Below are 22,263 nucleotides of genomic sequence, written 5' to 3'. Positions count from 1 at the left end.
TTGTTTGTAATACCTCCAATACATCTGACTGTGCAACAAACATCTATTGTGCAGAGGGGAGAGTGGTGAATGAAATTATATATGTTACAAAACATTTAAGCTATCCAGAACAAATAGACCACATAAGTTATATTACGCTGACTTCTTTACTACATTGTAGAAAACGCGTATAGCAGTGCTGTCAAGTGTGAGCATACATTGATAAGTAGTAAGACCTCATACTAGGTGACACGTTTACATTTTATTGTTGGTGTATACAGCGAAAGGAACTCATTATAGAGAAATAACTGCACTACATGGAAAACCGTTGCTGTACCTAGTGTGTATGAGGTCTACAAAGCTTTTGTATTACAAATATTGCTGTAAAAAAAACCCAAAAAACAATATATATCTCTCTTTAGTAAGCTTACTCTGCAATACAATTCCTGGCGGGTATTGCCTGAAATGTGCTTTAGAAAGTGGTCTGAAATGCACACTGATGGAGTCCATCATTCTCAGGCTCAGTTCCACAAGAACTTTGTGGCTCAACGTCAAGTTGTACAAATCAATCCACTGACCCATTGACCTGTGTCGTCCTCTGAGCAGTAACTTCAGCATCGATTCACTATACTGTTAGTTCTAAAGCCAGTCTGTTGCTCACACAATGTCATGTTTTCAATGCTCTCATTTGTGTGAATGCTTTAGTTACTGACAGAAGGTGCAATGGTCTTTGTTCAGTCTGCTCTTGCTATTGGACGAAGTTCTGTACCATCTTCCCCATTAGGCAGTGGTCCGTTCTTTAACATCTCTGGGTCATTGATGTTTTGATGTATTAATGCCTGCAAGAAACATTAGTGTATTTAGGTACATACCACAATGTATACTACATAAACATGACTTTGTACTAATGGCGAATCCAACCTAATTGTCGCATGACAACTGTTCAGAAGAGAGGTGTATATATATATATATATATATATATATATATATATATATATATATATATATATGTGTGTGTGTGTGTGTGTGTGTGTGTGTGTGTGTATACACATGCACACACACACACATATATATATATATATATATATATATATATATATATACACACACACACACACACACACACATTTTTATTTATATATCCTTTTAATTATACGGTAATTCCTGCGGCTGTAAAATTTTTATTCTACAGTCTGATTCAACTCAAATATTTCCTATGGTGGCAAATGGAGAGGGAGAGGAACAACATCCCAGGAGATAGGTGTGAAGTATATATGCCTATCTTAATTGAATCATACTGTTTCTTTGACTGTACTTCAGAGTAATGGAAGCACTTCATTCCATTTTTTGTGGTTAGTGTCAGAATATTTGCATGCACATTTAAAGAGTGGGGATTCCTTTTTGAACACAAGGGGAGAATACTGGGTGTTTAGAATATTTAGGGTTCTAAAAAAAAATGTATACATCTGGGGCTATGTGGTTTTGTAATCTCACAATAGAAGTCTGGGACCTCTTCCAATTTTATGAAACCAGACCGACTCCATTTCCACTTTGCATTTAGCTATTCCACTACAGACAACAGGTCCATTTAAAGTTTATTTTGGTGTATAGCCCTCCACGAAGTAGCAGAGCCCAAGGGTTCCCATGTATGGGACCCTCTCAGCTCCTACATAACTCACTGCACTAGTAACAGTCCCCTTGTCAGGGTTCCACACCCTGGAGAAGCTTAAATGAATAAAATGCTTTGTGCTATGTTTTAATCATGGTGATTGGATTGTTGCTGTTCCTTGGCAACAGTGGTCCAATCAAAACACAGAACTGTGAGATGTAACCATAGCTACTTCACCAGTTTGGTGAGCTCTGAAGAAGTACTGGTAAGAGTGAGTTACTCGGTAAATGCTGTTGTCCCAGAGGATTAATCCTTAAAATTCCCTCTTCAAATGTCTTTTGAATTATAGAGCAACAAAAAAAATCAATAAGGGTGTGTGCAGATCATGGTATAATCAATTACACTGGGCAACACTCATTTTATTGCCAACTGACTGCTGGTTGGGTGACTGATCACTTATATTCTGAGAGGAATATTCTAGAATGATCGCGTGGCTCGTCTTCTAGAATGTTCTGGTAGATTCTCACATGCACACTTTGGGGGGTATTCAATTGTCGGCGGGATTGCCGAAAATCCCGCGGACCGCGCACGATTACCGATATTACGGTAATCGTGCGCGGAAAAACAAGTAATACGGTAATTTACTTGCTGGATTTCAGCTCGCAGCTCCCTGAGCCGCGAGCTGAAATCCAGCTACAAATTACCGTATTCCATGTATTAGTTTTTCCGCAGCAGGATTTTCGGCGATCCCGCCGACAACTGAATATGCCCCTTTATGTGTAAGTTCCCTATTAATTGTGGGTATCTCTTATCTCAAGAACTAGAGCCAATAGGAAAAAATACTTTCATTTTTGAACTCCGCAACCACAAAATACCCTAAATTCGTTCAAACGTCCTGAACAACAAAACAATTTTTTTTGTGTTGGGCTGTGTTATGCAATATAACATTTTACATAAAAAACAGTGTACATCTCCTTTAAAGCTGCTTCTGCTCACCACTTTAAAATGACTGCAGAGGGGAGTATGCGTGAAAGGACCCCCAAGAAGCAGGACACTCTGTGGTCTGCATGGTTATAGACCAGTGTGTAATAAATATTGTATTTTATGGCACTCTAATGATTACTCACCATGAGATCTTGGTCCATGAAGTACGGCTTCTCAGAAGAGCCATCATTGGTCTCTATGTCTATTGTGTAACACAGGAGCAGACTGTGCACAACGGTGTCAAACAAAGATAAGAAACTGTGGGCAACCAAATAAGCAAAGAAAGCCACCAACAGCAATGGTATGGCCCACACGTGTAATTCACGATGATAGTTAAAAGCCATAAGTCCTCCAAATACTGTAAAACACACTACAAAAACCTAGAGACAAAAGCAAAAAAATAAAATAAATAAGGTGATTTCATAGTATGTATTCTATGGAAGTGGCTGAATCTGAAAATGTTCTTAAAAATGTGACAGGATAATTGCTTTTTTTTCCTAAGTGTGAAGTTTTCTGATTCAGTTGGACCCTCTGAGCCTTCACCTATGGCTTTGTTTGTTATCACTAGTAACACGTTTGTCTTTCATTACAATGCCTGATGTTATGTTATTATAGAGAGGTGTACCTTTTGTTTATAAAATGCATTGTTTAACTTATTATTCAGATTAAGAGCTATGAATGGCCCCTTCAGGTGTGTCATGTTGCCTATCTTGACTTATTATGCATTCTACATGTTTTATTGTGGTGCTAATTAAACCACACCCACTTTTCACATAAGTAAATACAAAGAACAGCCCTAAAGAAAGTTAATTGGCAGCTCAACTCACACTGCGAATAATTATTTTGCTTAATTAAAATAATTATGATGGGTTCTACAACTTACTGTAATAAGTCCTCATACTTGAAATACGACTTCTCTATAGAACTTCTGGCCGAAATTGGCAGTTGAAGACTTATTCATAATACGTCTGCCAAATGGCAGGAATAGCCATGTCTATCTGACACTTCTTAGCAACATCTGCAACCATGGAAAGACATTGTGGTCTGCACAAACTGTTTCCATTATAACAAATGTTGCTAAGGAGTTTTATATAATCACAATATGTCTGTGCAGCAACAGACAGGTCTTCCAGTGCCAATTCCGGGCAGAAGCCCTATTTCAAGTAACAGGAGTTATTCCAGTATATAGTGGTACCAGCATAATGATATTAACTAGGCACCATCATTTTAAGTAGAGTTATCCTTAAAGGCAAATATTACATTACTCTTCTTTTAAATATATTACACTGAGATTACAGAAGCAGTGATTATTAATAGAGCAGCTACAACTCTACAAACAAAATAAAGTGTTGTGGGTTAATGCATTTCCTTCCATATGGTAGTGTGTCCATGTGTCCTAGGTACTGTGTCAAGCAACATCAACCATTTATAACCAGCACTTTGTAAATAGAGATTCGTTTTTCATAAATGTGGTCAAAAACATTGAAAGAAACATTTTAAACAATAGTCAGTCATATCCCTATGTCTTGGGTCTTAGTCAGCATTAAGGTGCAGATACATACTATGATTAACATTTTAAGTGTCCTACAATTTCTCTGACTTCTGTATCTGATGTCACCTACATCTGAGCCCAGGACTGCTAAATTTCAGGGTCAGATGGCTGGTGTTTGTTTGTTTTTTTATATATTTTGTATTTTAATTTATTTTTTTATTTTTATATTCTTATGTTCTATGTATCTGTACTCCTACTGGGGGCAAACACAGGTCTGGATTTAACATTTTGGCCACACTTCTCAACCATCTGCATAAAAAAAATAAACCAGTAAATAAATATGTTTGTTGTTGATTGTTTAGGCTGCTAGGCATATGTAAGAAAAACATGGTAAAATGAAAGCAATCAGCCAGTCACCCTTGCAATTCTGCTCAGGCCTTTCCACAAATCTGGGTGTCAGCAAACATGCATGTAAGCATAACAAATCCATTATCCACTGGGTGTGGCACTAATAAGTGGTGATTTCTAGGATTGGACATCCTTACACTACACATGAGCAGAAAAAAACATCTGCAGTTTCGTAGGACTTAGAATATTCACAAAATACAAGTATAAACTCAAATGAAATACAATGCAACATATCTGTGGACCACACTGAGAGTACAGAGACCTTCTAAGAGATAATACATCACCTTTCCGAGAAAAATCAGGAATACCCCAGAACACTTCAGTAAGTTGAAATAGGGGGGGTTCTTCCCCATGAGACTGTAGGCTTCTCTTGCAGATGTGCATAGCGGCGTCCCATTAATTACTGTCGCCGTGTAAGCATCCTAGAAGTGGGAGAGATCAAATGGGATTTGGGATAAGTGATTCTCTTCTCAAATAGTGAATATAAACATAGCAGCTCTGTTTGTGTAACCCCTGCCTGGTTCCTCAATCTGCCACAGTTATATGCCATTTAAATCCTAGCACAAACTCTCATCCAATTTATATTTAACTTGCTCAGTTTTAATGACTGTAGTTGCATTGTGTTACTGGGAAAACACAACAGGTAGTCATCTGAGCTGCTTAATTCTATGCAAAGGAAATAGATGTCATACAGACTAGCTAAACTGGAAATATTAATGTATAATATTATAATCTGAACTAAAACATCATAGCTAAGTGTAATATTGCCTTTACTGTTTAAATGCAAAGCATCAACACTTTCACATAAAACACTTCCTTCCTCAATACAAACAGAGAAAGGAAAAACAACTGCAGTTTTGGTATCATTTAGTATATGACACATTGAAGCGGTCTTCTACCTGAAACCAAAACTGCCTGTGTGCAGCACATAGGAAAATAGCTGCCACCTTATCTGATGGGAAAAATGGAATACTTCTCGTGGATGTAAACCTTGTTTATTGATCCAGCAAGATTCCAATGTATTATTAAACACATTTTTTTTTGTACAACACTATTATTGCTCTTTTTCTTTTACAACAGGGAGAAAACATAAACAACAGATACAGGTAGGAGATGAATGTTCAGACCTAACAACCTAACACATGAAGCCTAGAAATAGTCAATTTACTGTGGTACTCCGAGCATCTGATCCACATTGACGTATCCGATTGGTCACCGAGCTATGGTGAACTCTGCATTCTATCCAAGGGAGCCACAGTGATATCTTTCATAGACATGTAAACATCAAGTCTATTGAACAAGTCCCTTATTGATTTGGGGAAGGGCTTGCTGGACATGGTAGAGGACTGCCACTGCTTTTGCCGCATTTTTAAAATGCCTTATAAGGGGTTTCTGATGTATCTAAATTGGGGCATAAATAATGTCCATAATCCAGTATTCAGGACCAGCCAGTACCCCATCTCCCAAGATAATTTTAGAGCTATTTAAAGCCTCTGTCCGTATTAGTATCAGGCACTCCCACCATATGTGCCAAGGATCACCTACTGACCGATCACAGCATCAATACTTATTAGGTAGCCTGGTGGACATTTTACTTAGGACACAGACATCTGTACCATCAGGTCATAACCTTATATTCAGTTTCTAAGACCATTATACTTTGAGATGCTGTTCTTCCATTGTGGGTTGTTTGTCTAAATCTCAGGCATCTGTAAATTTAGACAGACCACTGCTTAGATATGTTTGGGCACGTCCACTCCATAGTTTCAGCTATAAATTTGACCTCCTGCCCCTCTGTACGTTGCTTGGCCCATCCTTCAAGCCGTGTGATAAAACAATCTCAGAGTTCAGAAAGGAGCCTTTTTTTTCACTGAAGTGCATGAAACAGCCAGTACATAGTTCACTTTCAGTGCACAACCCTTATAAACAAAGTAAGTAAAGTTAAATCTACTAGCTTATAAAGGAATCATTCTCAGTGGTCCCTCTGACTCCAATTGCAACAACAGCCTAATTCCACAGGCCCCAGGGGCGCACAGAGGATTTTTCGGGAGGGGGGGGGGGGAGGGGGGTTTCCTCTGCCCCCGAAAAAAAAATAAATTCCTAGAGACCTGACAGCTCCGTTTCGGCTGCACTGTAGTATACAGCAGCCGCGGCGCTGTCAAAGAAGCGTCCGCGGCGGTGCTGTATACTACAGTGCCGATATGTAGGGCACTTTTTAGCGGAAGGGGGGGGTTTCTGGAGACCCAGAAACCCCCCCCCTGCGTGCGCCACTGGGCCCATAGCGCACACATTATGGGAACTACAAGATGTGGAGCTAAACTCTTCAAGTCGTGCTCCTTTGTCCTTCAACACAGAAGGCAGAGGAATAACAATTGTAGCTGCTGGTGTAGAAAGTGTGTGGGGCTATTATAAGGCAGCGGCATTATCAGCCTCCAAGAATAAAGCAGTGATTGGCGATTGACCTTTTAGTGTAGCTTGTGGTGTGGCACAGATAGAACGTGAAGATACAGCAGAAGGCGCAGACAAGAAACATGAATCTGTCACTGTATAAATCATAAACAGTCATCTACTGTCAACCATAACTGTCCTCCACCATTTATTTCAACTGACCCTCCTTAATATTCTGGTTCTAGAGAAGGCCTTTGCTTTTGTGCTACATGGGTACTCTTGTGGTTATCCGCCAGCCTGGAATAGCTGTGTGCCTGGAGCTTTTTAGTATTATGCTCACTGCTGGAAACAGAGCCAGGACAGTTGTTCCCCATGTTCAGTGGCAGATGCTGTCACCAAGGAGGCAGTGAAGATTACCGAAGCAGGAGCAGAGATGGCAGCAGCAATGACAGTTGAACTCACTGGATCCAGCAGATGCTATTCAGTAAATGTTGTAAACAACCCTGTCCAAGTAATCTTTCACTGTCTGCACAAATGGGTAACTTTTTTTTTATATTTGTGAGAAGACCATTATGTGGGAGGTAGGGCACAGGGCTGATAGAAAGCACAGCCACGGTATTACTAACTACAGTCCACAAACCAAAATGTGACCAGTAAACCCCTTATCTCACGTGTATCAATTACACTGATGATGCTCTAACTGTCACTATTCTGAGCAGTCATTCGTAGGAATTCTGTCTGTCTCTACATGATCTCCAATAGAAGAGAAGTAACCAGCATTCCTCCCTATCACATCACTGGCTGCTCTTCAGTTCCTGTTCCCATCACACGTTCTACACTGCAGACACTGGGCCTAATTCATTAAGAAAAAAAAAAAAGTACTTTTTTTACTTAAGTTTTCACCTGGACAAAACCATGTTAAAATGCAAGGGGTGCATATTAGTTTATTATTTGCACATAAGGAAAATACTGGCTTTCTTTTCTTAGCTCCTAACTTTAAATTTCAGTGTACAAATAAGCTATCAATTATTTATGTGCTACATGAAAAATCACACAGTATTTATTATACTTATGTGCAAAATAGAAAACTAATTTGCACCCCTTGCATTGTAACATGGTTTTGTCCAGGAGACTACTTATTCAAAATGTTACTTAACTTTCCTTAATAAATCAGGCCCACTAAGTTTGCTGTGGACAAACTAAAATCCTGAAAATGACGGTGACTGCAAGAGAACCTTCTGGTGGCTCAGTGAGAACTGCAGTCCTAAAATATGTTTAAAAACAACAACAACAAAAACAGTTAATGAAATTTAAAGAAATAGCGTCTAAAATAGATGCAAATGGTTAATTTTTGATTGTGAAGAACCATAATCAGACCACTTTTATCTGCCTTTCTTGTGTTCAGTAAGATGCTTAATACATCTTTGTAATGTGAGATTTCACATACAAAGTGTGTGTACAATATAGAAGATTACAATCCCCTGTTTGCAATATAAACATATGATATTTAATGAAAACAATCATCCCATTTCTCAGCAAAGAAAATCCACAGTGTTAAGACTCCTGATCTGAATCTAGAACAGAATGGCCCTAGCAAAGGTCAGCACAGGATCATGGGAAAAAATGTTTCATATTAATATTTAATACCTCATATGTCTCACTAGCATTCATGTTTATTTTTTAAAGGAAATATGAATTTTAATGTTTACTTTTTAATGTCACAGTGTTTAAATGTTTGGGATAAACACAGTTCTATTGTGAGAATCAGAGGCCAGTAAACAGGATTTCACAGTATGTGGATGAAGTCAGTTCAAAGGACTTCAAATCCTGTCACGGAGCAGATCATCATCGCTCACAAGGTGTACTCTAATGTTTAACGTTTGATTTTTTACTTCCCTTTGTGACAGTTACTCTTTTGTTAAGTACAGGCTTTTCCTGTTTGTTTGTATGTTTCAGAGAGACAGATAGAAAGCAAGCTAATAGCATACCAAAGCGTGCTCTGCCCTTCCTCCAACCCCATCACCAGCACTTCCCACTGGAGCAGGGAGATGCAGTGGACATGATTAGCATGCTAGCCGGGTTAATTAGCATATTAACATTCTAAGCACCATTATTCCTTTCTCAGATTAATGTGGGACAGTAATTTACCAAAGACAACATGTTACAGCACGACAAGCAGGTAAAATATTCCAACCAAGTACACATGCACATAAGCGATCCCTAATTGTTGTTGTCTATAAGTCCTCCTTAACGACCACTGCCTTTGTCTATAAGTTCTCCTTAACGACCACCGCCTTTGTCTATAAGTTCTCCTTAATGACCACTGCCTTTGCCTATACGTTTTCCTTAACGACCACCGCCTTTGCCTTTAAGTTCTCCTTAATGGCCACCCCCTTTGCCTATAAGTTCTCCTTAACGACCACCTCCTTTGCCTATAAGTTCTCTTAAATGACCACCCCCTTTGCCTATAAGTTCTCCTTAACGACCACCACCTTTGCCTATAAGTTCTCCTTAACGACCACCTCCTTTGCCTATAAGTTCTCTTAAATGACCACCTCCTTTGCCTATAAGTTCTCTTAAATGACCACCCCCTTTGCCTATAAGTTCTCCTTAACGACCACCACCTTTGATTGGCAGATTTACATGGACTCTATGTTTTTATGGAAAGGCAAATTCAGACTGCTAAATGCAGGTATGCCAGCTCTAGGTAGAGCAAACAGTTGCTGTAAAAAATAAAATATATTCCCCAAGGGCTAATATGACCTCCTGGAGGGCATTCAAATACAAATGTTAAAAGTTAAAAATAATAATAAATAGAAATGAAAATAAAGTGACCATTAACGGGTTAAGAAACAAAAGTGTGGAAAAAATGTGAAGCTTTTTTTGCCCATCAAAACTTTTTATAAGAACACTATAACCACAATACCTTTCATGGAATCAAAGCCGGCACTATAGACTTTACCAAGTGTCAGCTTTGCTAACTAGTCCTTTCTTTTTCACTATAGTCTATACCTGCCAATGACATGGATAAAGGTTATAGCACAGACTGTGATAATATCCCTTCCGGGTCTGATAATGCTTTTCACATAAATATGTACAAGCTCAAACAATGGAAACAATATTTTAAACCTTCTGTGAACGTGGAGTGGGTGAGCCCAGTTGTTCCAATTGCCAAGACGCTCTGTTTATGGAGCTTAAAAGGGTTATTCATCTCACTCTGATGCTGCTGAAACAGAAGTCCTGTGGTGCACAGAACAGGCAGGAAAGTCTCCTGGGAAAGGCCTGCAAAAGGCAATCTAATATGCTGTGGATATTTATGGAGCTTATTGATCAATAGACAGGCCTAGCTCTTTCTGATCCTTTAAATAATAAATCTCCTCTGAAACCTAAATATGTTACAATTGCTGTTAAAAGGGGACGGAAGAACAACTGGGGTATGGAGGCCAAGTGTGTTACAATAGACTGACTGTTCTGCTGGAGTATGAGAACCTGTGTAAATATGCAGACTCATGATTTTCTCCATGAGCAACAAAGGAAAAGAGTCATGAACTTTCTACTTCACTTCTTTCAAAATTCTGCAAAATATCTAAGTGATCATGCTAAGGACCTATGTGATTAGGTAGAAGAAAATTAAAAAGTAAAAAAAAAAAGAGAAAAAACATGGTTAAATAAAATATTTAAACTGCACTTAACACCTGCAGAACAAGATCAAGAAGGTTAGAACCAGTTTTGGTCCTTAGACTACATTTCAACCACAAAGAAAAAAAATATATTTCTCACCTGATACTGTTGTTGGTGATAACGCTCATTATCTATTTATCCAATGATACCCTTGGATTGTCTTCCAGCTCTCTTTCTGGTTTCGGTTTATACTGTGGCAGGCGCTCTGCTCCCATTTTAAATACCCCCCCCCCCCCTAACTTTCCTTCCCTCCTCCTCTTCCCTCCATTTTTATGTTTTACTTTTAAAATCTTAAAACGACATGCTGACGATGTTCTGTTTTTTTTAGTGTTATTCCTATTTATTAACAGTTGTTATACTGGTGAACATTCTTTTCTCTGCACATGTTGTTATTTTAATATAAACTGTTTAAAAAAAACAAGAAAAACAAACAAACATTTCTTGCTGTCTATATTGGTGGGTGAACAATGAACTTCCCTAGGTGTAATACATTATACATGAAGTGCTTCTTGAAAGTGTTACCTCTATAAACTTCCCTCTTATATCTCAACCTCAGTAAAATGCAAGGTTTCAGCAAATAAGACAGGCTATTATATATAGTTTTCCGGATAAAAGCAACAGATTTCATTAATAGGTGGAAGAACAGTAAAACCTACGGATTTTAGTGGTTAGTAATAGGCCCACTTAAAAAAAATAACAACCTTAAAACCTACAGGTTTACTCCAATCACTATAATAAAATTCCTATAAAAAACGAATCCCCCTTTCACCCAAAACAAAAATACAGAGCTTCCCCATCTACAGGCTCAGTAGTGGCTTCAGGTCTTTTCATATTGGTCCATTTGGCTGGACCTACAGGAGCAAACACAGGGTTTGTAGAGAGGGGTTTCCATGCCACCGCCAGTGGGCGTGACCAGCATGCTTTTGGGCGTAGCTATAATTTTAGACAGTGCTTGGCTGCTCTCCAACTCTTCCTATCCCAATCATATACACGGGCAATGCTGCGTGCACTACTGTTAGGAGCACACAGCTCTCCCTTTTCAAGCAGAGCCATGTGAAGTGAGACATACCTCCCAACTGTCCCTACAATCAGGACAAAATCCTGACTGAGTGTGTCAGAACAGTTGGCAGACTCTCCTGCTCTCTCCTAGCTGTTCTTGCTGCTTTCAATACTTGTTGGGGAGAGATGGCTGTGAGCAGTGCAGACAGAAACTATCTGCACACAATCTGCAAAGTGGCTGGTCCCGGGACAGGGTCCAGCCACCTCAAGCATACAGTACCCCAGGCTGGGAGGGGGGTTTAAAGGCACTTGGAAACACCCCCTCAGTTTGCCTATGACCTATATGCAATGTGTGGAAATTGACTTCATGTATCAGACACCCATTGTCCTATAGATTGTAGGCTAGTGAGCAGGGCGTTTTTACCTCTCTGTCTGTCTGTATTACCCAGTATTGTTTTATTACTGTGTTTATTCCCAATTGCAAAGCGCTACGGAATTTGCATACGCTGTATAAATAAATGATGATGATGTCCCTGTTGCAAAGATAAAATTGGGAGAAAATAAGCCACTGCCCAATCTGCACAAAACCCGACCAGAAACCACACTTCCCACTTTGGAACGAAACCCCGCCCAATTTTGTAAGTGCCGCCCCTTTTATGGCCCGTAAATCGGGACAGTTGGGAGGGATGGTGTTGGAGTAGGAAGGGTTGATTATACTTGTCAAACTGCTTCTTGCATATTAAAAGCCAAGTTCCATAAAGCATTGCACGAGTTTAGGACCAGATTGTCCTGTCCAGCTTTTTAAAGAAAACCCCACATAAAAGTCCGAAATTAGAGATACATATATATAGTGGCTATGAAAAGTATTTACCCCTTTGGCATTTTACACATTTCATTTTTTTGCATCATAGACTCAAAATGCATTTATTCTGGAACTCTTACACCGATCAACACAACATATTCTGCAATGTCAAAAATAATTCTAAAGCCTTTCCTTAATTATACATAAAAAAAAGACAATAACTAATTTGATAAATATTCACCATTTTTGTTAATATAAACCCTGGTTCATTCTGTTTTTTTCAGAGTTCCCATAATTAATTGATTTGAGCCCACCTGTGTATTATAAAGGGTTTCAATCAATTGATTTCAAAATAACTACACCTGTAAGTGAAAGATTCCAGTGTGCGCAGCACATCTTACGTGACACCGCTCTATAATGGTCAGGAAAGTGAATCTGCCACTTATGCATGGATTTGCATGACCAGATACAGTAAGGGTTTGTTTACGCAATTGCAAACAGGGTTAAAGCCGCTTATGCACCTAAGAAAGCCCTAGCATTTGTGGGTGGTAAAGGGCATGTACAAATAGCAGATGATGATGATGACCATGAGCAACCGTTTGTAATAGGCTGTTTGCTAATGCTCCACTAACGCTGACTGGTGATTTCTCTGTCGTTTGGGTATATAATATGCTTTGTATGCATGTTTAAGCATAATGTTTGTTTTTTCTATACACAAGATTGTTGCTTCTGCTGTATTAGAGAGGTTTTAGCAGTTGTATTGATGCCTAATGCATTTGCTGCAAATTAAATAAATGGTTTAAAACAAGGGTGCAAGTGAGAGGTAAATGTATGTGACGTAAACCAGGCATATATTCTATTGTTACAGACTGACACGCATCGTTAGATAGTTGCCGCTTTGCATAAGCCCACGATTTCACATTTTTAAATAAATGCAAATTGAGCTTGCGATTTGCGGTGCAACTGGGGTCAGCTCTGTAATCAGCCCCTAAATCTAAAGGTAGTGAATTTACAATAGATATATTAAAAAATATTCAAAATAGTCATACGTCAATTCTTTGTGATTACAAGCACAGATAGTACTGCAGCTTAACAGAAGGCCGCCCAGGCCCCCAGACTCACATTTGCACTTTATTTCCTACAAGCAGCCAGCAAGAGAGGGGGGAGGGAGTCTAGCTTCAATCTTTTTTATCTCTTGAAAAATACTTGCAGATCATTAACCCCACGTTCAAGTGTTACTACTTACTACATATCAGTATAGTGCTGTGAGGACTCTGACACGTGTCGGATATCCTGATGATATAATCAGTAATGACATTAGAATGAAACTTCAAACATGACATTTTATAACTTCACAATGAGACAAATACCTGAATTCACTAATGTGGTTTAAATATGTGTTAAATTACCTAAGTATTATATTCCTGCCATGCTTATCATTAATTTGTGTTTTTTTCTGCCTCTGCTGTCTATATAGTAGATAACAATTTAAAGAAATAAAATAAAAATCTGTTATTTCTTTGTGAATCATTTCACAACATATACTAGATAAAATCAATGGGAATTCAAGGCAATCAGATATTATTATAAGCAGTGTATACTGACATTTTACTATTAGGTTTCAGATTAGTAACTTTTGCATACAACTGTACAACTGCATATATATTGGATTAAGCATACTGGTTTTCAGAAAAGGGCCATTTCATACAACTACCATTACATTACTCTTATGAATTGACATATTCACAAATAACTGATGTTTGAATATCGGCTGACCAAGCCAATTCCACTTTTAAGATTGCTTATTTTTAAGTGTCAGTCACATAGTAAACAGCTGTGATAAGCCATCATTAGTTTGTCTGCTTGTTTTAGGAATTGGTTGATGTAGTTGGGGGAAAAGCGCTCATTTGGTATGATGTGGGATGGGAATGCAGCCCTGTTACCCTGTAGAAGGTGGTCTGCTTCCTATTGTAGTTGCTAATTTTATTTTATAGGATAGTGTAAAGGTACGCAATGGGTGGGATTAGGATGGGGACAGGGAGAGAAACGTTTTTAGCAAATCTGATCTGCCGGATCAGAGTCAATATTGCACCCAGACACAGAAATGCAAACACAATATTTTTTCTGATAGTTCTTTTATTTTCTTAGTGAAAAAGACTTAATGGTAGGTTTCTTCCTTTTGTGGTTGGATTTCTTTACTTCTCTTTAGTATACTCCATTATGCATGTGTTGGTAAAATTGTGGAGAAAGAGAAAAGAGGGGAGAGAAAGAGCTAATAGTGTTGTATTGTAATTCACAGTCGGCTGATAAATTACTGGAAACATGGCGTTGTATCTTGCTATGTTGCACTCAGTGAAGATCGATATTAGTTAAGGTTCCCGTTCTCGGTGTGTAGAGAAAAGATACAACAATAGTGAAGTACTGTAGGTTTAGGCTTTAATTAACGAAATGCAAAATGAACACTTACATTGCAAATTCTTTGTATTTAACATAATGATTGATAGATCTCCTGTCACTCAGTGGCACCCTGAAGCACAGAGCGGTTTGTTCGTAGGGGTGAGTTCATCTAACAGCGTTCATCCGGATTAGTTGTGCCTTTTATAAAGTCAGAAGCTAGTCAGGAGTCAAGAGCTGGTATTCATTTTTCAGGTAGTGTCCTCCCAATGCGTTTCACCCGAGATCAGACTTGCTGAGGGGATAAGTAATGCTTTGACATGTCTCGTGTTTTATAGCCTGGTTTTATGGTGGGGGGTGGTGTACTGCAGAGTTGTCTAATCAGAGTGGACTTTTCAAACGGGATACATTCAGGCACCGGAGACTAAGAAATTATACTGATGCTGGTGTAGTTCATTCGGTGGTAATGATTAAGGGCTGCGTGTCCTGGCATGTCGTCTATCAATTTGTATACATAAAGCATGTAAATGAAATGAGCATGCATTGGTAATAAAGTATTCTGGGTCATACTTATTGTTTGAAAGTGCATGATCTGAAAGGAGATGCTTAAATAAAGTACATATTTAGCACATAAGAATGAAGCCTTGTTGTAACGTCTCTTCTTACAAGCTGGTGCGTGCAGCGGCCCTACATAAAAGTTAAATTAATTTTGAAAATGCTGCGCTTACTTATGAAAAATTGCATACTGGGTGATTAGAATCGTGTCGTTCTTTAAACAAGTTGAGCACTTTAATGAGTCAGACTTGCAAGGAAAAATGACTGTGCGCAGGTTAAGGGTTTAGTGATGTGTAGATCCAGTAAGTATTATAGGGTGTAGACAAGGAGACATATTTATGTAGCACCGCATAATATGAAAGATAGTTTTCAATCCTTATCACATTGATAAGGATTGAACTATTTCTCATATTTATTTAAAAATCTCCACAGGAACAGCTGTTCTGAAAAACGGCTGTTCCTGTGAAGTGTAACACTTACCTTTACACTGGCTCTTTACTTGTGGTCTTGATTGCAATCTGGTATCCTGCTTTGAATCCCTGTGCGCATGCAGTGATCAGAAAATTGGGCATACGTACAGAGAACCCTACTGTGCAGTGTGATGAACGAACAATTGTCATGTGACAGAGAGGGATCACATGATCCCTCCACACATGTGCTGGCCAGCTCTGCTTTTTGGAGCAGAGCTGACATTAATGAAAAGTTTCAATTACGGTTTTACCACATGTGTAAAAGTATTTTCATACTTTCATTGCGGTATAGACATCTATGGGGACTGCTATGTATTTCGAAAAAAACCTGCAAAGCAGCAGATATCTATGATATCTGATACGATGCAGTGTTGATGTATTAGGAAAATACTTAAATTTGCGTCCATTCCCCGGAAGCAGCTGTTTTCAGGGAATATACATGTAAATGAACTATAATAAATAGGCCCCAATGGGAGATATTTTGTTGCAGTCTTTGTTTTTTTGGTGAAAGATGCAGGATTTAGTTAAGTCTCTGCGATGCTTGTGGGCCATCAGGATGGGTATATTGTAGTGCATTGGTTTAGCAGTGTGGGACGGGTACTTTACAAAGTGTGGTTGATTTTGTTTGATTTCATAGGAAATCATGATTATCTAACAAAAAATGTTTATCTATTCAACGTGGTAGATGCAGAAGCGAAGTCGCAGAAGGACAAAGTGAGCGGTATTTCATTTTGGAATAAGCATGTTAACAGGGAGAGGCATTCATCTTTTTTGTTTGTCCTCATATTAATATGTAAAAAACGAGTCGCCAACATAACATCCTATAGGGTGGATGTGGTTATGACAGGGTTCCTGTTGTTGTATTAAGTGTGGTTTATGAAGTAATAGGAAGTTTGGGCAGAGAGCCACCTCCGGGTTGGAACATATGGTATGTTCTTTCCACCAGCTTATAAAGAGATTGGCGTAGCTGGGCACAATCTTTATTCCCATGGTTGTGCCTTATACCTGTAGATAATGAGAGTTTTCAAACCAGAAGTGATTATGTGTGCGAATATGAATTCTGTTATCTATAATGAAGTGGATTTGTTCCTGTGGTAGGTTTTTAGTTTTTTCCATAAAGAATCTAATGCTTTCTGTGCTGTGTTTGTGATTTACACAAGTGTATAGTGACTTAAAATCACTTGTGCCTATGGTGTAGTGTGGTTGCTATTCGGTTTGGTCCCGTATTTGCAGAATCTGTCTGGTGTCCTTTAGGTAAGATTTTTGTTTGTGTACTAGATTTTGTAGGTAGTAGCCTATGTATTGGGATACATTGGTTCTAATAATAAGTACATTTTGGATTTAGGTTAGAATACTATAGATTTCCTAGAAAGTCTAAATGACCTTTCACTTCCTTCCTAACTCAGCAAACCAATATATATTCTCCAAAATCTAAGCTGGAGGAGATACATCAATCGACACTTTCCCCTGTTCCCACTACCCCATATAGAGGGAGGCAAACAAAGATGCAAAACAAGTTCCCATAGCAATCATACAGAGCTGGAAAGAATAGACCAACCCATATCAAATAAAAATAAGAATTATCAGTTAATATAAATAAAAGCGAAGTCACTATACATTGTTGCTGTAAAGGTGATAATAAGCTTGCAATTAAAAAATGAACTACTGCATTAATATCTAAATTATGTGGATTGTATACAGATATTATATATACATTTTTCTTGTTATTATGAAAATTTATAAGATAAACATTTCAAGAATTATATTATATTAAATATATTATTGAGATTTGTTTGCATGTGCTTACATACATATTTATGTTCTTCCACTAATTTGCTTATATATATATATATATATATATATATATATATATATATATATATATATATATATATATATATATATATATTGAAGATATAGAGGTTTTATTTTATAAAGTTTGTTGAAGCTGAAGGTGTCGAACCAAGGTTGAAATTTAAATATAAGTATTTTCTGTGGAGTATTTAACTATGTAAGTGGATACTATTATTATATTATTACAGTACTGGACTTTAAATGCAGTTTCTCTCCCAATCTGGTCCTTCTTTTCTTTGTAGGGTCCTTCTGTGCTTTTCGAACAATGTCTTGAACAACATGGCAGTTATCTATTTGGTTGCCCTGGGATGCTATACAAAAATGCTCTCTGGATACAACTGTATTCAATGCAGAGTGCTCAGTAAAGCGCTATCATAAGACAGGCAATGAAAATAAACAAATTTGGCCAATTATATAAAAACCATGGCTGAACAGTGCTGAAATAGAATACTAAGATAAACAAATGTATTTAGCTATATATATATATATATATATATATATATATATATATATTGCAACAGAAGACAGGCGGGGCACCTCATAGTGTAAAATCAGATATAAAAACTTGGGGAATGTATTAACATGCATACCGTGAGGTTAAGAAAGGAGATCTTGGCATACACTGGGCCATCCTCAATGGCTGTGCCTCTGGACCTCAGCTCAATAAAAAGATAATGCAGAAAAAAGCAAACATAGTGTAGTATTGTATATATGATAAACTACACCACGTGAAAAATGACAGCACCGTTTGCCAGTATCACAACCACTTATAGTGAGAAAGGTGTTTATAGCCCAGATGTAAAGCCCATTCACATAGGACAACAAAAAATATATATGCAATCTGCGTACCAGACGTCTCTGGAAGAAACAGCACTTCTCAAATAGCACTTCTCAGATGGTAAACCACAAGATTCCTTGTATTAGGCATGTATTCCACAACCAAACACTGTCCCAAATGGCAGCAAAATGGAATGGAAGAGAATGCGATGTAATATACAAATGGATTTAATAAACAAGGTAAAAAGAGAACTTACATCAGGTATAGAAAACAGCACAAATGAACAACCAAGCTCGAAGTGTTTTGACTAGATTAATCCAGACTTCCTCAGGAGCAATTAACCGATCAATGTTATATTTTTTGGTGTTCTTTCTTAACCTCACGGTACACATGTTAAAACATTCCCCAAGTTTTTATATCTGATTTTACACTATGAGGCGCCCCGCCTTTCTTCTGTTGCAGTGACTATCCTCTCTTTTCCGGATTGACGATCTGGTTCCAAGCTTCTGTGGGCTGTCGCTCTTACATGAGTGAAATTGATTTGGACTTTTCCTAACTTGGACTGATTTATGTGTATGCTACACAACAGTGTTATATTTCCTCATTTGAGGTGGTAAATAGCAACAGAATATCTTTATTTCTATATATATATAGATATATATATCTATATATATCTATATATATATATTAATATTCAGCTTTAAGGACCATCCAGGTCTATATAGCTGCCGAACCCGCTAGCATTGCCTCCTTTATGTTGGCAGTGCGGCTGTCGGCATTTTTAGTGTCAGCAATCACGCTGTCAGTATTTGTGTTGGAATTTCTTACATATAGGTATTTTGGGTGTCGGAATTAATTGCACGTCATTGTTTATAACGTTCGTTATTTTCTGTCACTATTTTATGTGTCAGCATTTTATTTTCTATGTTATTGCTGTTGGCATTTTCGTCATCGCAAATATGACTACCACCGTATAGGCTAGGTAGCATGACAAAAAAAATCTAATTGTGAAGTCTGAGTGACTCACTGGCATAATTCCTAGAGACTTAAAATGATACGGCTAATTATGAAGCACATTAGTAGTAGTAATGTCCTAAAATATAAAAAAAAAAAATATTAAATAAATTGTGAAAGAAGGTAACCATATTACAGTTGTTTGAATGTTTGCCAAAGGCTTTTAACTTGGGGAATATTGTCTTCAGCTGAATTCTCTTAAGTTACAACCAACTAAAGAAGAAAGAAAAGTGTTTGTGTGTGTTAAATACCATTCCCTGGCAAATGGCAACTCGTGCATGTGCCAACCTTATTCTTATTATTTGTCCAATATTTCTTTCAATTTTATTAATACTTCAGCAATTACAGTTCATTGCTAGTGTATCTTTCCAGATAAAGAACATTAGGCATCTCTGTGCAGCTCCTTCCAAATTCGAAGGGCACATATGACATTTTGTGTGCCAAGCATCTGGTGTTTGTCTTTTAGCATATAGATCTCTCAATAAATGGACTCCACTGTAGCTCATTCTAGTAGCATGACTGAAGGAGAAACTGTACCCATGAAAGTACAACAGTTTATCTCTTGAGCCACACAAACTAGCAGCATTATCTGCACAACAGAAACACTAGATTAATTCTATAAAAGACTACTTAAAGTCTCAATGGGCATATCACTAGTTTGTCTGAAGTCTGACTTCAACTTAACTCTTAGCTACAGGGACATTGTCCCCAGCTGGGATTCTTTTCCTGGAAACTATGATTATCTGATGTTCCCTGCAGTCAAATATGAGACATCTATGCTAAGAGTAAAAGACAAATGAGGATATTGGTGGTGTTACATACCCCTGTCCTCAACAGCATCCCCCAATCTCTGTCGCTACCGGATCTCTGTCAGCCAATACCAAATGGTGACTACAAACGGTTCTCCACACTGAAGGACACTGACACTAACATTAAACATGGCCAACATTCTATAGAGCTAATAAAGATCCCTCCATCTTCAATAGAAGGATTTTGAATGTATGGGTAGTCAGCTATCATGGGCTATGGGAGATGTCATGACTGAGGATGTGAGTCCACGGTGCCATTAGTGGTTGGCACTGGCTTGTCTGATGCATGTAGGCTAATGGATGTCCAATCTACTACAGGAATTCCAGCAAGAAAGTGATTTGCTTCACAGTGGTATTCCTTCAGGTCGCCCTGCTAGGTAGGAGCATACAGATAAAGGGACAAAACAAATTCAAAAACAGGGACAGGCCAGAGTGGGCCTGGAAGCCTGCTAGGCAATGACTACCCCCTGAGAGGTGCAGAGTCTAATGGAAGGAGAGGTATTTACCAGGGATCCCCACAAGGAGATATGTACTTGGCTGCAACCCCAGGTCGCGGTCCTCTATGGGGTGCAGACCAGACTAAGAAGGAACCCGAGACAATGAAGAGGAGTATCTATGCTGGACTACAGCAGGGTAAGTATACAGATGTTTGGAGAGCGGCAGATGAGTCTGGAGAATACGACAGGAACCAGACGCTGATAAAAGCAGATCTTTTGGTCTGCTAAAGTCAGCAGACCATCCATGAGTCTGAGAGGTTTCTGTGCTGAGCAGCAATATACAGGAGAACTGAGATCCCTATGGGCCGGTACCCAGATACAGGATCTATGATGATACCTGATGTCTTGTAGTAACCCTTCAGGTAAACTGTGGAACACACTACAGCAGGTAAGAGCACTGAGGTCCCAGATAGGTTGCAAAGGCTTGATTCAGGACCAATGATGAGTTGCAATATAATGCTGGCTTAACACAAACATATACTGAGGAACAGATGACCCAGGAACAGTAGAGAGAGTGATACACTGTAGAGGACTGTGCGCTGAGATCCCTGTGGGTGGAATATCCCGAAGCAGGATCAATAGATGAGAAGCGATACTCAGCAGTATAATCACTGGCCAGAATAAGAACAGGTGTGAGGACACGATGAATGGTAGATGACTGACTGCTGACATCCCTGCAGGCTGGATAGCTTATGGACAGGACCGATGGCAAGGCACGAGACACTGCAATATATATCCACTGATCTGACACTGGTTAGAACCAGGAGGGCGATGTACTGCACAGGACAGAGGCGCTGAGATCCCCGTGAGGCTATAGCCTAGGAACAGGATCGATGATAAGACACAATGTACTAGCAGTACTAGCAGTATAGCCGTGGAGCACAATGATACATGTGTCACAGGAATCAGCAGGCAGGTATGCGAGGAAGCGATCAGAAGTCAGAATGCAAACAGGAAATGTGCCAATGAGGATCCAAGAGAAGTTAGATAAGAGGACTGCACATACGCAGCAGGGCAGGCAATATGGTGATTGAGAGAGGAGAAACGCCGTGCAACCCGAGATGAGATAGTTGTCCAGGGCAACAGGTATGACAACCGTCCACCATAGAGGTAGAAAGGTGCAATGTGCGATACAGGGGGCACAATATTGTGCATTGAGCACACCTTTAAATCTGGCACACATAACTGGGTGTAAGCCTGACATACACAGATAGAATGGAAGAAAAGGCATAGATACAAGTCCAAGGAGGACAGGACCATGCTGAGTGCTGTGGTTGAGATTTAGGGATGCCCTGGACACCAGCAACATCATAATTTATCATTTTATCTGAACACAGAAGATTTTATAATTTGACTATAAGAAATATAACAAAATGTTCATTTCCAGGCAAGGGATTCATTAAATGCAGAGCCTAGGTAATGGTGCATCTTTATCTAAACATTTTGGTGCACACAGTTATTGTACATTGTCACAATATTTGTTATAGAAAATAAATTATAATGAAAACAACAGACCCCTTTCTATCAACAAAACAGTACAATATAGTTTG

General features: G+C 38.6%; 1 protein-coding gene across 1 annotated transcript in view; it reads right to left on the bottom strand.

Annotated features, from left to right (window-relative positions):
• Window positions 1-226: 226 nt before the first annotated feature.
• SLC44A3 (solute carrier family 44 member 3) overlaps window positions 227-22,263 on the bottom strand; it is a 94,464-nt gene continuing 72,427 nt past the window's right edge. Inside the window, exons 13-15 of the mRNA XM_075182312.1 lie at window positions 4,757-4,894; window positions 2,716-2,952; window positions 227-818 (exon numbers count right to left, since the gene is read on the bottom strand). Coding sequence (XP_075038413.1) covers window positions 714-818; window positions 2,716-2,952; window positions 4,757-4,894 — 480 coding nt within the window. The 3' untranslated portion in view covers window positions 227-713. The remainder of the gene's footprint in view (window positions 819-2,715; window positions 2,953-4,756; window positions 4,895-22,263) is intronic.

This window comes from Mixophyes fleayi, chromosome 8 (assembly GCF_038048845.1).
Source record: "Mixophyes fleayi isolate aMixFle1 chromosome 8, aMixFle1.hap1, whole genome shotgun sequence".
In the NCBI taxonomy this organism is placed as follows: Eukaryota; Metazoa; Chordata; class Amphibia; order Anura; family Limnodynastidae; genus Mixophyes; species Mixophyes fleayi.
The sequence above is the reverse complement of the archived record's forward strand: the minus strand, read 5'-3'. Positions and strand labels throughout refer to the sequence as shown.